This window comes from Hylaeus volcanicus, chromosome 3 (genome assembly GCF_026283585.1).
Source record: "Hylaeus volcanicus isolate JK05 chromosome 3, UHH_iyHylVolc1.0_haploid, whole genome shotgun sequence".
Taxonomy (NCBI): domain Eukaryota; kingdom Metazoa; phylum Arthropoda; class Insecta; order Hymenoptera; family Colletidae; genus Hylaeus; species Hylaeus volcanicus.
This window is the reverse complement of record NC_071978.1, coordinates 12351822-12369818: the sequence shown is the minus strand read 5'-3', so window position 1 is coordinate 12369818 and position 17997 is coordinate 12351822. Positions and strand designations below refer to the sequence as shown.

The following is a 17997-nucleotide window of genomic DNA, read 5'->3' as shown; positions in this document are numbered from 1 at the left end:
TCGATGTCCTTGAGACTCGAATCGAGAACCACTAGGAAGATAAAACAGTATTAACTGCCATTAACTACCAAATAATAGTATGCAAACCACCTGTTCTTTACTATGCATTCTCATTCCGCTTCTCTCAGCTCGTTGGTCGATTCTGTAGAGATAAGTGAAGCGCTATAGTCGGAGCAAAATTTGGTGAATGCTCAAGGCCAGTGAGCGAACTGAATTTGGATTTGCACAAAGATATTGCTTAATTTTCAACGCTTTTACCTAATGCATCGATGCAGACGAGCAACTACAAAGATAAGACTAGCATCTAACGTGGTTAGTAGCGGGGGAGGTGGCCTTGAACGGACCAAGATCAAGTTTAATCCGACTATAGCCTCCCTTATCGCCGTGAACTCAGTATACGCGTGCACGTTCTCGTAAATGATCGTACGCGACCAATCGCTGGCGTGACAGTTGGACAATTGAAAATTCTGAAATGTTTATACCCGTTTCGCGGATCGCAGGACGTTTCAGAGCCCGTGGTCCTGGGCGTGCGTATCTGGCCGCTGCGAGAGGAGAGCAGTGAGATCCTCGCGCACCTCTCTGGCAAGCTGCATCGCTCTTTGCGGCGGAAACAGTCGACTGCTTTGGCCCAGACCTACGGGAAACGTTCTTCTAGGCGAGGACAGCATCATCATACACCACCAACAGATAGAGCTCGTCACCATCAACACCTACGATCATGAAACGAAGAATCTGTTGGAGCACGCCAAGGATATCTTCATCGGTGAGCGTACGACGTGAATTTATCTTTAGAAGCCTGACACATTCGTGACGCGAATCGATAGACTTGGACGCGGGTCACGAATCTAACCCAGACCTAATCCATCCCTAACGAAGGCATAAATCTGACCTACATCTAACGCGATCGTACGATTAACTTGGACTTTAGATCAGACACGTAAGCTACTCTATATTTAACGTAGCCTCGCGACTAACTTGGAGTGAACGGAGAACTGTTTCGGGAAACTCGTTACTTATTCATGCATGGGATATTTCTAACGTGAACGAAAAATATGTTTCAGGAAACGTGAGGAGCCTGGTGAAGGTAGCAAACGCAAAGAGCAGGTCAGGTTTGGACAGTTTCGTGATATACATAAGCGCTGGAAGCTCCCGACCGGTTGGACCAGGTTTGGATACGGACGAGTCCTACACTCTGGAGCTGATACCCAAAGGAAAAATTTTGGAGGGTCGAATAACCGCGAAGAGTTACTTCGGAGCGAGGCATGGTTTGGAAACGCTTGGACAGATGATCTGGTGGGACGAAACCGCTGGAAGGGAGGGTGCTCTGAGGGTCCTGGCTCGCGCTTCCGTGGAGGATAAGCCAACGTTTCCCTATAGAGGACTCCTCGTCGACACTGGCAGGCAGTTTTTCCCCGTCGAACGACTGAAACGAGTGATCGATGGAATGGCTGCCTCAAAGCTGAACACGTTCCATTGGCACCTCACCGACTCGCAGAGTTTTCCCTTCGACTCGGCTCAGTTCCCCGAAATGGCCAGATGGGGCGCCTACAGCGGAGATCAGATCTACACGCCCGACGACGTCAAGGATCTAGCGGATTACGCGAGGATCCGCGGCATCAGGGTGCTGGTGGAGATCGATTCTCCTGCCCACGCGGGGGCTGGATGGCAATGGGGTGAGTTGAGAATCTTTGCTCGATGGTCCAGTCAAGAAGATGAAAGGAAACGGAAGCGTTAACCTTTGACTGACAGACAGGGATCAAAGCGGTTCGTGGCGTTCTTTGATCGTGAAAGTAACAATCGTCTGGGAGACCCTTTGTACGTCCTGGATCTGCTTTTGCCGAGCTATGGGGAATTTATTTTTTAAATTGGCACTCCACTGTTTCGAAACGGGTTGATTTAACCAGTCGGCTGTGGCGTTCTCGTTTCAGAGCGCACACCTGTGTGCGTCGTAAGAATCAAGCTAAGACAGGCATAGTCGTCAAATACAAAGTAATATTGGATCGCAAAAACGGCTGTATATTAGCCTTATACTTATACTTCTGCTACTCAAATTAATATGTGAAACATACTTTTAAATAACCAATGGTAACTAAATTTTACTATATATTAGCCTTATACTTATACTTCTGCTATATATTAGCCTTATATTAGGTTGTCCCGAAAGATTCTTTCGCGAGTTGCACTCAATTATTTTATGTGGTCGTGTTTATATAAATAGACAATCTAATTTCATAGATATTCATGTTGTAACAGTAACGGAGCAAAATGAATCGTGCACAATTCAATAATGTAACATAAAACATAAACTATTGTGCATGTATTACTTATTAATAAAGCGAAAGAAACTTTTGGGACAACCTAATTCTTATACTTCTGCTATTCCAATTAATATGTGAAACATACTCTTAAATAACCAATGGTAACTAAATTTTACGCATGACGAATATACTCGTAAATCACAGCTGACTGGCTAACATTGGCACAAGTAAAGTTGGAGGCGCTTGGTACAGATCGACTGAATTATTCTCAGTTTTGGAGATAGAAGTTTGAGTAGAAGGTTTTTGAGTTGAAGATGCGGGGCCTTGATGTCAAGCAACTCTTGCTCGATAAAGTAGAAGTGTATTTGTTGGGTAGTGGCGTTTTGATCTAGATATGCTAGAGCTACTCTAGCTAATCTTTGTTATAAGAAATGGTTATATAATTGGGTATTAAGCTTCAGGAATAAGTAATAACCCAAGAAAGAACCTCCTTAAAACTCCTTGAGACTAGAGTTGAAGGGGTTTTCGAGCACCCGTCCTCGATGAATTGCATAACGATGAAAGGGCTAGTTGTTACAATCACCGCGCCTTTGACTGGATCGAGGAACCAAGAAGAGGAACTAAGAGGTTACAGGCTTTAGAGCTCTGTGTCAGAACTTACAGTAATCATCTCCTCTAAGAGGAACCTTCAAACCAGTCTCAGGATGAATATCTGCTACCCGCTGAATTACCACTAAAGAACAAATTCACTTCTACTTCTCTGATAAATAAATCCTCCACGATCAAAGAAATTAAATCCTTTTAACGATACTTTGGCCTCTACAAAAAGAAAGGCAGCCTATTTCGATCACCTTATCCCGTAATGTCTCTGCTCGCCAGTCTTACTGACCTCGATAGTCGTTCAAAAACGCGCTCGAAGTCGCCTTTAACGGTTCACGGAGCAATTTGCCTCGTTCAGGGACGGAGTACGGATACGGGGAGCTGGCACTCTGCGTTGATCAACAGCCATGGTCGTCGTATTGCGGCGAGCCGAATTGCGGCCAGTTGAATCCCATCAACGAGCACTCCTACAGAATATTGGAGGGGCTGTACAGGGAGCTGCTGGACCTGACCGAGATCCGCGATATCGTGCACCTTGGCGGCGACGAGGTGAACCTGGACTGCTGGGCACAGTACGGGAACATAACGGCAGCGATGCAGGCGCAGAACATGACGGATCACCACGCCATGTGGGCTGAATTCGAGACCAAAATGCTGCAGAGGCTGGTCAAGGCCAATCGCGACGAGACGCCAAAGGCCGTGATCCTGTGGAGTTCTCCATTGACGAAGAGGCCTTACATAACGATGTACTTCGATCCTAAGGTCCACGTGATTCAATCCTGGGGCGGAAGTAACTGGCCAGAAACGACGGATCTTCTGGACGATGGATTCAGGGTGATCTTGTCGCACGTGGACGCTTGGTACTTGGACTGCGGTTTTGGGAGATGGAGGGAAACCGGGGAAGCCGCCTGCGGCGAGTACCGTACCTGGCAGACGGTCTACAATCATCGTCCCTGGAGGGATTACCCTCAGCAGCATCTGAATCTAGTTCTCGGCGGGGAGGCAGCGATCTGGAGCGAGCAGACCGGTGACGCGTCTCTAGGACCTCGACTATGGCCTAGGGCGTCAGCTCTCGCCGAAAGATTATGGTGAGAGGAGCCTGCAATTTTAAATGTGTCATTCCATGCCATATCGGACATTTTTTGGGGGTAACGGTCTAGATGACGCCTTTGGCGGTTGTAGTATATAGAACAGGTCTGAAATTTCAATCATGACTCCAAAAAGTATCCGATTTGACATAACATGATCCTCTTGCAATACAATATACGTATTTCTACAACTTGTTTATTTAACCTCCACCTGTCTTGATCTTTTGTTCCAGGAGCGACATGCCAACCAACGGCTACTCCACGGACGAAAACGTGTACACTAGGCTAGCCGCTCACATGGAGCTTCTCGCGAGTCGGGGATTGAAGACGGAGGCTATGTGGCCCCAGTGGTGTTCTCAGAATCCCGGGAAATGTCTCTGACCATTCGTTAGCTCGAAACTGATCGCTGAATCGTTCAATTCGAATTATAGTTGCGATGGTCTCTTGGAAGGGAAACGTTGCAAGAAGCGATTCCGTTCGCCATCTTCGGATCACCTGGCGCGATTGGATACCGTCTCCGTGCCACTCTGTAACATCCATGACGGCAGAAGCTCGTCGCGTGTCGCGATCGTGTCGAGCGCGATGTTACCGAGCCACCGAATATCGGTAGTTCCCCGATAACGTTTCTGTAATTTCGAATAACAAGTAATCGTTCGTGTACCGGTAGGGCTGTCAATGGTGCAACGTCGATCCAGCAAACGTTGATTACGTGGGAAACGTAAGACGACCTAGAGACGTGGAGAAATAAATAATACTCCTGAGAACGTGTCTAGGCGACACGATAGAGCACCGATCAACAGTCGATAGACTAAATTCCTTGAGAACTCGCGTTGAGTGCGTGGCACGAAGGGTTGGGTTAGAAAGGAGATGTAGTTTAGTGGAGATTTACTTAACGAAGAGAGAAGGGAAGGAACTTTTCGAGCGTTTCTCTGGTTTGCCAAAGAATCACAGGCACGATACAGTCATCTTTCTTGTTTTCATGGAAAAGGGCGCGGACTACTCGATACTCCTGATCGTATGGGATGCATGACATAAAATACTATGGTAAATTAACGTCAATTTCGAGAATTCACGAGCGCGGGTCTCGCGTAAACGCTCTGTTGTAGCTCGATGCCATACTTTTCGTTCGAAGTGCCTTTCCAATTGTAATCTACTCGTGGCGCGTGATGCTGCATCGTTTTTGTTGCACGATTCAAACGTAAACATCGTGCCCGTTCCTAAGTGTCTTGGATACCGAGAGTATCATCGTCCCTCACAGGTTCGGTATTTAGGACAAAAATTGGACAGCGTCCATATAGCAGGTGCCTCGGCTAACGACACCTCTTTGAATATCTTTTTAACCCAAATTTCATTTAAAACAATCCCCACAAATAACAATGTCTTCATATTCCAAGCCTCGCAATACCACTGAGCCTTCAAGCACGAGAATAAACTCGATCCTAATTCCTGTTAATAAACTTGCTTGAACTCTACAATTCACAACAATAGGAAAATCATTTAACGAATGAACTCATCCCACAGATACCAGTCTAATAAAGTATAAATAAAGATGCTCAAAGCGGTGACGTCACGTGAGACACCCTGTACAAACCCTAAACTGCGAAGACATTTAACAAAAGAGCATAATTCTTCACCTCGATTCCTCTGGTATTCGTCTCGTCAGAGAACAAGCATACCATCTCGTCGGACGACACCGAAAATAGAAAATGGAGCCATTCGCGCAAGCTTCTTTGTTTAAACTGCCAAGTCTAGATTCTACGTAGAATTCATTAAAGATTCGGAGAAGAGCGATGTCGTTTGCATTAGGTAGTTTACGCTAGCGAATCGATGATTCATTGGTCACTCATGTTCATTAAAACAATACAGGTGTTTCGATATTGGCGAGATTTGTTTCAACAATCATTCGAACAAGTCGCACGAATGGCTACTATTTCTTATTGTTTGCCAATATTGAATCCATTGCTGAAGCAAGGTTCGCCATTGAGGAAACATTACCAACGGGTGCGGGAGTTTTATGAAAGGATTTTAAGAACAGAGAAGATAGGAATATGAGATTCTCACTTTGCTTTTTGCACCTAGAGAGGTACAAAATAGGCGTGGATTGGAAACTACAGGGAACTTTATTTGATATACGTTGCGTTCACATAAATTCATTTTAAAGCGATACATGATTGTAAAAAGTTTTATCGACATGCAGGTAACACTATCAAAATTTGCGAATAAAAACGTTGTACGTTCATTTGTTACAAAACGTCATAATGTTTCTAATGTGAAGATATGCCGCAAGTATTGTAACACGAGCTTCGAAGTGTGCCTGCAGCTGTCAGTAGTGGCCATTAATCAGAACCTTGGTGTCTCGTATTACCACCCTACCCTCGCATTCCTACCTTCTCTACTTTACGCGTCATTTTCGCTCTCATTTCTACTCGTAGTTGACAGGAGACACTGTTAGAGCATTTATAGGACAAATTTCGAGAGGCGTTGTCGCGGATCGGTTAAATCCAGCGTCGATCGTCCGTTTGGAATCGCGCTTGGTGTCCTTTATATGCAGGTTTCGAGCAGCGTTGGGCAAAATGCATGATTATGATTACCGAGTAATCAGTGAACGTTGAATAATAAAAATTGTAACGATGTTAGTTCTTCTGTCGTATCGTAGATAACGTGTCAGAGGGAATTTGAAATCTTCGAAACAGTAAAAAGAGAAAAAGAAACAGTTTTGTGAGACTGTTTCCTTTATCGTTTTGAAAATCTCAGAATATCAATCGGTGAACGTGATTAATGATCGATCAGTTTACCGATTTATGATTGCAGACTGTACGTGTACTTTACGATTATCGATTAATCTAACTGTGGGTGATTATTGGAACAGTAATCACAAAGTAATCACTGCCCAACTCTGGTGTCAAGGGAGGGAAACGTTCTTCTTATAATTGGAATGGAGTTTTCCCTTTGCTACACAAAATACCATACGGCCTATCGCGACAAAAGCCGAGGAGATTTGTAAATACGCGACTCACTTTTATGTAGGGAGCGATGGCGCCCAGAAACGAAAGAAAACACGTAGCTAAATAATTGAACGGGAGCGTAGATTGCGAGAGAAACGACGAATCGTCCTGTACTTACTGACACTTACCGACATCGATGGCTGTAAAAAAAAGAAGTGATTTTTAAGCTCGACCCATTGGATCCGCAAAATCATCCGATGCGTTTCGTTGTGGCTTGGCCAACGTTTGACCGCGTATAGAGATGTGCGAGATTTTGAATGGTGAACCGATACAATTACGAGAATTACTGCCGAGAAACGCGTCGACTTCGACTGCGCGCGGATGATTTCTCGAATCGATCCACGAGGAACAATCTGTTGTATAGCGTGGTTGGTGTAAGTTTAACATAAAACGAATTTTGAATACAAATAGCGTTCTTCGATGTCCTCGAACATCTCTCCTCTCCCAATCGAGTCACACCTTGTTTCCAGATTTATTTTCACGAGTACTTATCCCGAGGTATGTATTACTATTAATTCTTGAAACTAATTTTCTTCTAATTTTTACCATTCTTACTTAGTTCGTACTTGATTTAAAATCGGTGCTCAATTTATTTTTGTCTACAGAAAATCAATCTTAATAGATTTGTCCAGTACCTTATACCGAGTGCAATATTATAGCGAGCTCCATCAATATTAACCGTGAATACACTCGAGAGTATACATCGGCCATCAAGCTTTTGATGGATGGCGCACATGGCGGGCAATCGATTACATTATTATAATATATTTGTCTTCTGCACTGTGTTACATTGGGCAATAAGTAATTTCATTATCCTATCCCAATGCATCTGATCGAGCGTTATGTTTCTAATAACTTAAAGTTGCAACAATTATGTTATTTCGTATACACAACTTGTACATAGAATTCAAATGTTGGCTTCGTTCGTTTCATTAGATGTTGCAATACAAAAATAAGAAAAATTCAATGGTATCATGTATGATATTTTTTGTCATATTATGACGTAGGTACAAGGCGCCATTATGATTGTCGTTATTGACAAAATTGCCCCCAAAGACGCATACAAATAATGAAAAAGAGTTGACGTAAACACATCAACTAATTGATCTCTGTTCCATGATCTATAACCACCCTGCTCCTCGGTAAAGTGTATAATTCTATATTTTTCTCCAGAGATTTATTTGTTTTTCGTTGTAGCACCCGTGTATCTGCTTATCTTTACACAAAGCTTCTCAAAGTAGTTCTCAAAATAACTTCCATCCGATTCCGCATCTATAGTCTTTTATTATCTCTAGATCGCTTGTTTGAAATATATAAACGCTCACGTTACGGGATTCCATAGCGTTTTAGCCTTTATTTTCTATTCCTGCGAGTCTTTCTATACATGAACCGAATTCTTCTATTCTGGAACGTTTCGAAAATAGTCGAGCCACAGCTTGGAGTGCTCGTCGCTACAGTTAATCCCCTTGGCTGACGCATGGCGGACTCTTTCCAGTTCGTGGTCAGCCCGCCCTTCCCAGGTGACTATAATAAGAGGAAAACGGAGGGCGAGGCACGATTTTGTAAACACCTTCGTCGTTGCCATCAGCGTTCACCAGTCGCCTCACTTTAATCCCAGACATCGGAAGGCTCGCGTCGCGCGGATTTAAACAGGAATGCTTAGAACGTCTCTGCGTCGAGTTTCTACCGCGGTTAAAGTTGCCGAATATGGTTCACTGAGAGATTATTTCGCTTTCTATCGACGTCTCCACGGGACACGTTGAGGTGTTTCTCGCTTTGTAAAAGGAAACTCGCAAGGATCGCGATGACAGCGACGGAAATCGAACCGGAAACCGAGGCCGACGTCGCGTCGATGGACCGCTTCTTCTTGGAGCAGAAGGAGCAATGCGATCGACTGCTGGCAGAGTGTGAGTGCATTGCTGTCAGAACCAAACAGAACTCTTATCTAGATACTGTCGTCATATCTGTGTACATAAAATAGCGAACACACGATGGCGAATGCCTTTTTCGGAGCAAAGAATCACGAGGACATTATTTGAGAGTTTATTTCAAGTGAAGGGTTTCGGATATTTTTCTTTATTATTTACGTTTCAGTTCACTCTTTTTTCTAGCCTCTGAATTTTTTAGAATCTTTCCTAAAAACATTCAGTATTTTACATCGGAAACGAACAAAACTCTTATCTAGATACAATTTTCAAGCCTGTGTAGATAAAATAGCTAACGCTTGGTGGTGTGTATCTCTTTCTGAGCAAAGAGTATTTGGGGGTTCATTCGTATAAGCGAAAGGTTCCAAACATTTTTCTCTATTATCTCTTTGCACTCGAGGCCTTTTTTTTAGTATCTACCAGCAACTCGAGATGCTTTCTTAGCATTCTATTGCCACGAATGCTAAGCTATCGAGATTTGAGAATCAGACTACCTTTATCTCACCGACAATCATTTTATTGACATTTCGAGTTCCAAAGAAATTAAACCTAAAGAAACATTATTGCTGATAGATTTGCTGCGTGAAACCTAATGGTGACTGAGAGTCACCTCTCGAGTGCAAAGAATTATAATAGTACAGATCTTTCCTGGAAAAATTCAATACTTTACAACACAGACAATTTATAAATTTCGAACAGATCACAACGCTACGACGGAAAATGGTAGCCTTGGGATACAATTTTGCCACTGTCCACCTTACTTCGATGGACTGCTTTGCTGGCCATATACGAAATCCTTGTCGATGGCTGTTCTGCCATGCCCTCCTGTAATGGAGTCCTCTAGGACCACCTTGGAGTCGAATAACCGAGGTGTCGCGATAGCCACCAAGGTCTGCATGGCGAACGGCCAATGGTACAAAAATTCGATGGAGATCCCGTGGAGTAACTACAGCCTCTGCGATTTGGGAACCAAAATGACCAATTCTCGAGACTACGGGAGGTTCGAGTTCTTGTTAGACGTAAGGATAACTAATATTCAGGTGTTAGGAGAAATTAAGGACCTCTCTTAAGGTGGCAGGACCAAATGAGCAGAATCATATGGGACTTAGTAGCATATTTAGTACTTATTTTATACTAATTTGTACCACCAAAAGAAGTTTTTTACCTCGTACCGTATTCGAAAAAATCGGGGCACTGCTAGCTTAATATTAAGCTAGTGGCCGAAAATGTTAAAAATTAATATAAATAAAAAAATCAAAGCGGATACATCTAGTACTGAATTTGTAATAATTTGTACCACTAAAAGAAATTTTGTACCTGTTACCGTTTTCAAGAAAATCGTAATATTAATATTAAGCTAGCAGCGCCACGATTTTTTCGTAAACGGTAACAGGTACAAAATTTCTTTTGATGGTACAAATTAGTACAAATTCAGCACTAAATGTATCTACTTTAATTTTTTCATTTTTATTAATTTTGACGTGTGGTCCTGCTAGCTTAATAAAGCTAGCAGCGCCACGATTTTTTCGAAAACGGCACGAGGTACAAAATTATTGTTGGTGGTACAAATTAATACAAAATAAGTACTAAATATTCCACTAAGTCCAATATGATTCTGCTGATTTGGTCCTGCCAGCTTAAGAGAGCTAAATTAAGGTTCTTTTTGAATGCCCGTATGAAAACGGCCTTCACTTTTACAGAAATGGCTGCCCATCGTTAGAATCGTGTCGCAGATCGGATACACTACATCCTTCGTCATGCTGGTCGTCGCGATGGTCGTATTTTCTCTACTGAGGTAGTTATAGTTTTGCAATCGTGTAAAAACTTGTCTGTATTAAAAATAAAACCTTCATACTCGTTACCATTTTTATATCTCGGAAAGTAGATTAATCCTTTGAGGACAGAATTGAAAATATTTTACTTAACGCATTTTCATTTTTACAAATTTATTCCATGTAATGTCCACTATAATGTCGCGGTTATAGGAAGCTGAGAAACCCAAGAAACAGACTGCACATGCACCTGTTCTCCTCGTTTATAATGAGAGCGTTCATGGCGCTGATCAGAGACTGGATCTTTGTCGACGGGGTGAGGTTCGCCGTGGACGTCGTCTACGTCGACGGGAAGGACGCGTTCATCAAAGAACGAAGCGTAGGCATGCCAGAAAATCCTTGAAAGAAACGGAGGAGAAGTCGTTTGAAAATGACGCGACACTGAAACGATCAGTTCCAGACGTTGGTGTGCAAGACCATCACAAGTGCGTGGCAGTATTGCATCGTCGCTAATTATTCCTGGATCCTGATGGAGGGCTTATACCTGCACAATCTCGTTGTCCTGGCATTTTCCGCAGACAGTGCAGCGATCAACTTGTACATCCTGATGGGCTGGGGTGAGATTCAGATTTTATCCTTGTAAGAGGGTAGTTTTTATGTATTAGGTTGTCCCAAAAGTTTCTTTCGTTTTATTAATAAGTAGACTGCGGATCTTTATGCATTTATAGGAAATTTGAATGTGCAAGAAACTACAAAATGCAAGCTATTAGGTGGACTGGAAAGTAATGTCGTTTCTTTTACATTAAATTCAAAGAAATTTTTTATAAATTTCTATTTTTCATTATTAATTGTATAATCGCTCCCGTTATCAATAGCCTTTTACCATCTAGTGTGCAAATTGCCAATGCCAGATCGATAAAAATCAATGAGCTGATGAACGATAAACAAGTATTTAAAATTGCAAGAACGACATTATTTTTCGGTTCACCTAATATATGCAAGACTATAATATAATAAAAATTGAAAGTAAAGTTCATGTTATAATATTTGCAGAATAAGATAAATTCCTATTTAGGTTCAATTTTTGTAGGCACGTTACCCGAAGATTTTATTTTGCATAAAGATCCGCAGTCTATTAATAAGTAATACATACACAATATTTTATGTCTAATGTTACATTATTGAATTGTGTACGATTCATTTTGCTCCATTACTGTTACAACACCAACATCTAAGAAATTAGATTGTCTATTTATATAAACACTGCCACACAAAATAATTTAGTGCAAATTACGAAAGCAACTTTTAGGACAACCTAATAGTATCCGCGCCTCTCATACCCAACAATAAGGAGTCTAAGGAGAACACGAAACGTAGGGTACGGGATTGGTCGTATAGGTAAAGCGGTCGACTGTGGATCCGAGGATCGTGGGTTCGAATCTCCGTGGCTTATTTGTCGTTTAGACTCCTACATTAATATTTCTCATGGTTTACTCTTTATTTGAAATTCAAGGATTGCCTGTTTTCGTGGTGGTTCCTTGGATAATCATCCGTGCAACGATGGAGGACACGCTTTGTTGGACCACCCACGAGAATCCCTCTTTGTTCCTCCTTATCAGCATACCCATCATGATATCGACCTTCGTGAGTACTACGAATCTTAAAATTCTCTAAAAGATGGTCAAAATTATTATCCGACTATTATGAACAACGTGTAGAAGGAATACTTGATAAAACGATACAATTTTGCCCATCTCTCGATGAGCCCTGTCCTCGATCTTAACTTGGAAACGTCCAAGTTTCTCAGGGCTAATTTCGATACAGAAAATTGCAGCAATCGATAACCCAATGAAATAATTCCGAACCATTGATCAATGACTTGTTAGTTCAACTTCCTGCTGTTCATCAACATAGTGCGCATACTGTTCGTCAAGTTCAAGACCTCGGTGCATTTGCAGCGCAAGAAAATGCAGTACAGGTAAGTGGACACCCACTTTTGCAATTTTTTTTTAATCTACTGGAAAATGGAATTTATCATCTTTATGCAGCAGATGGGCCAAGTCCACCCTAGTCCTGGTGCCTCTTTTCGGAGCTCACTATACTCTCTTCTTAGGCTTCTCCTACCACAAAGATCACCGCGTGGAACTCGTCTGGCTTTTCTGCGATCAATTCTTCGCCTCCTTCCAGGTATTACGTCTTCCTTCGGTCCACAAAATATGAACTAGAAATCAAAAACTGACTTTCATTTCCCAATTTCCAGGGTTCCGTCGTGGCTTTACTCTACTGTCTGCTGAACATCGAAGTCAGAACGGAAATAAAGCGAGCCTGGCGAGCCAGGTGGTCCAAGAAGTTCACATGTGGCGAATCGAGATCAAGAATCGGTAACCACTGCAGACGATGCCCCGAATGCGACCATCCTACCGTCTCTGGCACGACCTTGAGGAATTTGTTCATGGTGCAGGTGGATAGAAGATCCAACGAGTATTAGTCAGAAAAGGTTCGAAGAACAACCTCCCAACTGGACCAGACTCCAGCCTCTGTGTTTTATTCTAATTGTGAGTTAGAGTCATCTGTAAGCGACTCGATTACGTATTAAACTATCTTTTGTATGTAATGCATGGATAATTATGTACCACTTCATCATTAGAAATTGCAGGTTTACGCTTATAAAATGTTTTGCGAATTTTTTTTTAGTAAAAAAGAGATGATAATCCGCAATCCACGACGACCCTGACATATGACCCTCTTTGCTAATAAAAGTAGATCATGAAATAAAATAGTTTGTTGATAACGTGATTGACATGGAAACATAATCCTTTAATTGTTGTTAGCTGTAGAACTATTATTGCCGTCGATAGCGTAGTGCCCACGTGCCTTCGACCATAATCTTCCTGCATTCGACTGGCTTCCCTACCGATAAAAGTGACGAGGAGCTTCAATGTACCATCAGCACTGAAATATTGATTAGGTTGCTGACGAGATGGCCTTGTCCGTGCTGCTACCTCGTGTTCGATCCATCGTACCATCGCATTGATCTACTACGTGTCATGCATGTACATTTGAAAATTTGCAAATTATTTTATTGATTGTTTCAGAAATTGTATTTTTTATTGTCTCATCTGTTATGATTTAACCTTTGGAGGAACAGAGCCACCCATTTTATTAATCTATTCAATCTTATTTCAGAGCCATCCATTTTATTAACGTATTCAAACATATTGAAAAATTTTCTTATTAACCCTTTGCACTCGGTAAGTTTAACAAATTTTATTAGTGACACCACTGCAGACATAAAGAATGTATGTATCAACGCTTCAAGAAAGTTATAAGAATTTATAATCAAGTCTAATAAAACCAAAAAAGACACGTTTCCAAAGTTACGCTATTTTATGTAATGCGATTCCTGTTCGCACAGTTTGCGATGGCGCAGAGCGGAGAGGGTTAATTTACAAGCCTCCAGAAATAGTACGATCAGCATTAAAAATAAGTATGTAGTCATCGAAAGCTCTTTGAAAGCTCCTGAGGTTAGAGAATAATGTTTGAAATTTAAAGTCAATCATTTTCTATGGAACAAGGTGATAAAAACCACTGTCCAACCCCCTGCTTTCGAGACCACAGCTCTACGAAGTCGCGTGGCACGCGACAGGGTGAGATGGGGCGTCGAAAAGGCGGGGGCAGAGTAACGAACCGTGAACTATCTCATGACACTCGTAACCACCAGAAACATTAATCGGGAAGCAGTCGATTAGAGTGCGGCTCGCCTGGTCTCGTAACAAAGACGTAATCTGGGCCACGTGGCCGTCGTTGCATATTGCATAACGCGAGGAACGTCAATTGCTTCACCCTTTGCTTCGCGTTCGCGACTCGCAATTTGTACCCAACAATTCGCGTGATTGAAATGCCGCGCGCTCGTATTTTCGATTAGAAAAACAACACCTTCGAGACGAAGGGTAATTTAAAAATGCTGAAGGCGTCGCAAAAGATAAAGGATAAAGGAGATAATGGAAACGTGATAAACAAGGACAATAGCAGAGTATGGATTTGGAGGATCAGGTGGTAAAGGAGTAGCATCTGCGCCAGCGCCCCTAACATAATATTCTCTCCTCTTCATACTAACTTAGCTCTCGTGCAAGATTTTTCTCCTCCCCTGAAGAGTTTCTTCTTCATTTATATGTTTTCTTTACAAAGAGTGTTATTTTTATTTATACTTTCCTCCCTGCAAGAAACAGGAACCACAAGTGGTCCCAGCGAGAGTACAAAGTTAAAAAATGAATAACCACCCCCTATGAATGGCGCGTACCCTCAAAGCCTGATTTGTTCGCAATAAAACGAAAATAAAAGCTCATCCATTCATTGCAATCGTAAATTTCTCGCGCGAAGGAGGCTCGCGATAGTAGACAGAGGTCGACTCGACGTCCAGGAGCCCAGGGATGTCGCATGATCGATAAAATGGTCCACCCATCCGCAAATTCGCTTCCTATGTTCCATCGTGCGCGCCGCCAACAGAATGGCGGGCGGTTCTGGGCGTTCTTGCACCCCTATTCCAGCGATTCCATTGGAGTACGCCAGGGATGCTGTGAAACAGAGACAAACGAACGAGAAGCGAAGGGTGAACGACGAAGGGATGCTTCTCGAGGCGTGGTCTGAGGAATGGGGACGAGGAGATGATAGTCTGGTTTCTTTCCGGGGGTTGCAGCCTGCCCACACGGAAACCTGGAGATCTTATCAGAGGTGCTGTTGATTTCGTGGAGTGCTCATCCTTCGTAAACATCATCGCGACGGACAGGTCGATTGGAAATTGAGAAACAGAAATATTAACGTACGTTGATATCTTTATCAGAGAAATAATATTTACCTAAGGGTTGTCGAAGTAGGACGACCGATGGATGAGAAGTGACCGTGGAGAACGGGGTGGCACTGGAAGATAACGCGCAGTTCCTGAAGACTACGCGCGGTGATTTGGAAAATAAGCTCCATCGTGAATATCGAACGGTTTTTGAAAATTGTTAGGACCATGCTTTGTGGCGGGGAACCTGGTGGCTTCTTGAAAGTGGGGATGAAAGTTCCAAAATGACTTTGAGGTGAGTACTCCTTCTTCGAGTGTTATTTTATTTTGTTGCTGTTTCGTTGAAACTAGTCGAATCTAACGTCCTTCTATGAGGAGAATCTTTCTTGAATGATACTTTTAAATTTATTTTTTCTATTCATTACCACGGACTTTATTGCGTCGAAAACGTTGGCGATCATTTTCACTACAATCTACGACAATTAAAATATGAAAGTAAAAAGACTATGTAAAGGGTATAAGCCAGAATTATACCCTTTGAATTCTACCAAGTTTTAAATTCTCTTCGTACCGCGACCATTTGACGCAGAATCGATGAAAATGGAGAATATTGATGACGTTTGAAATTTTACGACATCGTGAAAGATGCAGAAGAACGGGGACGACGTGAGATTAGGGATCGGATTTTATTGTCTTAGGTTAAAAATTGACAGCATGAGAACGATACTGTGACCACTTTAAACTCCTCCTGCTTTTATTCCTATTTAAAAAACAAATATTGTTGCAAACGCGTGTCACTGAGAGTCGAGCGACACAGGAATCTGACGAATATCTTGAAATATTAACGGAACCGCGAGTTGTCCATACGAATTGCCGGATTTACCATAAGAATCAGATTGAACGAGACTTGGGGTTGTTCTTCGTCAATAATTGAAGAGGGATTGGTCGTGTCTTATGCAGAATGGCAACGTTTTTTTCCTTTGAATAATGGAACGCTACCTTTCGTCGGGTTTCGTCGAATTGCTTGGAATTTAAGAGCCTCTTGGGGATTAGAACTATTCCTTCTTCAAGTATCCCTTCACACACTCACTGTAAACTATACCTTTTAAACATACCAATTACAATAATAATTACAAGTATATATTCGTAACTATCCTGAAAAGCGTATTTAATTGACGATTAATAAAAGAAATGCCACCAAACAGAGGAATTAAGAGAACCCCAGAGAATCAACCCTTCATCCTAACTTCGTTTCACGAGTGTGTAGAAAACATGCGTGGCAAATATTTGACCAGGTTATTATTTCTGGTGGGTAAAACCCCTCGTTCCCGAATTTCCACGAGTCCCATCGGGATTCAGCCGATTTTTGCCAGAAGGCACGTCGACTGCAATATTTTCGTGCCTCGCAGGGTGCACACATAACCAGGCGATCATTCGAGATACTACGCCAAAAGTTAATCGACCTTACAGACTCAGAAGTAACTCTGTTCCTTTCAGTCGAATTCGTTTCAAACGCGTAAGCGTCCCAAACGCTCGAAATTCGTTTATTAATCGAAACGAAATCTCCAGCGAATAGAATCAAAATTGAATTGCAGCACCGAGGCATGAAAATGGACGTTCCGCTCGCAACATCCGTTTCCTGCTATCCGAGCTTCCATCCACGGCGAAGATAAGAAGCTGGCCCCCTCGACATCGTCACAGTTCTAAGACAACTATTCCCCCTGGCAGGAAGCGTTAGAGGTTCACCCCGATTTTTTTTTAATAGAGGAGAACAGAGTTCGATGGCGAACGGTGGACACGGGATCGTCGTCAACGGAGTCGGTGCACCTGGTGCAGGCACCCTCTCGAGGGAGGAGAGACGAAGACGAAGAAGAGCCACGCAAAAGTACCGAACAGCGCATGCTACACGGTAAGATCTCGATTAAAATCCTAATTTTCAACGTTGATTCGTGGCAACAAAAAATATAAACGAATAATTGTTTTCTGGCACGATAGAATTGCTTGTACGCGACATTGGATTATTTTATTATCTCAATGGAATCGTCCGATCCGATTCTGGACTCCCTGCCTCGCAATTTGATTATGCTAAAGTGTCACTGAGCGGTGCAGATGTCTTGTCATGGTGTGGTTGCTCGCCCTGATAGCCTTTAACTGTTTCGTCACTAATGCTCATTGTTCTTAACACTTTATCTACCGGGATATTTAGAAACAGTCTTTAATTCAACACTGTAAGTAGACAGCCATTAATACAGTAAATAAATTCGAATAGCTAAATACTGCGATTAAACAGCCTACAAATAGGCTTCCGGTAAATAAAGTATTAAGAATTTTGATATAAAATAAACTTTTTTTCTCATGCTACAATATAGAGAAAATATACTATCATTACGTTTTACTCTACTTCGTTAACAACTGTCTTACGGTTCTTGAAAACATTTCATATTCAGGCCAAAGAAACTTCTATCCAAGTATCTAGGTTCGTCGATTCTCTTCGTATTGGAGTGATAATTAATTGATTACAGAGAGAGGGTCAGAGTGGAAGCTTTCAACCTGGCGTTCGCAG

The 17997-nt window shown here is 42.3% G+C and overlaps 2 protein-coding genes across 7 annotated transcripts in view; both read left to right on the top strand.

The window, feature by feature from the left end:
* The window catches only part of LOC128874352 (probable beta-hexosaminidase fdl), a 31399-nt gene extending 24042 nt beyond the window's left edge, over positions 1-7357 (top strand). For all 6 annotated transcript variants that reach the window (XM_054119025.1, XM_054119028.1, XM_054119022.1 and 3 more), the window contains 4 exons: positions 501-763; positions 1062-1673; positions 3217-3946; positions 4180-7357. In XM_054119025.1, coding sequence (XP_053975000.1) covers positions 501-763; positions 1062-1673; positions 3217-3946; positions 4180-4327 — 1753 coding nt within the window. In that variant the 3' untranslated portion in view covers positions 4328-7357. The remainder of the gene's footprint in view (positions 1-500; positions 764-1061; positions 1674-3216; positions 3947-4179) is intronic.
* Positions 7358-8467: 1110 nt separating this feature from the next.
* On the top strand, positions 8468-17198 carry LOC128873258 (secretin receptor-like). Its single transcript, XM_054116702.1, has 11 exons — positions 8468-8858; positions 9576-9895; positions 10577-10671; positions 10862-11027; positions 11103-11265; positions 12162-12292; positions 12535-12626; positions 12697-12835; positions 12909-15434; positions 15523-15729; positions 17030-17198. The coding sequence occupies exons 1-9, from the start codon at positions 8756-8758 to the stop codon at positions 13134-13136; spliced, it is 1437 nt and encodes a 478-aa protein (XP_053972677.1). The 5' UTR covers positions 8468-8755; the 3' UTR covers positions 13137-15434; positions 15523-15729; positions 17030-17198.
* Positions 17199-17997: the final 799 nt, after the last annotated feature.

Excerpts from the sequence above, each read along its gene's own strand:
- LOC128873258 (XM_054116702.1), top strand. The coding sequence starts at position 8,756 with ATGACAGCGACGGAAATCGAACCGGAAACCGAGGCCGACGTCGCGTCG. Across the intron at positions 11,028-11,102 it reads CGTTCATCAAAGAACGAAGC|TTCCAGACGTTGGTGTGCAA; the intron begins GTAGGCATGCCA and ends TGAAACGATCAG. Across the intron at positions 12,627-12,696 it reads CGCAAGAAAATGCAGTACAG|CAGATGGGCCAAGTCCACCC; the intron begins GTAAGTGGACAC and ends ATCTTTATGCAG.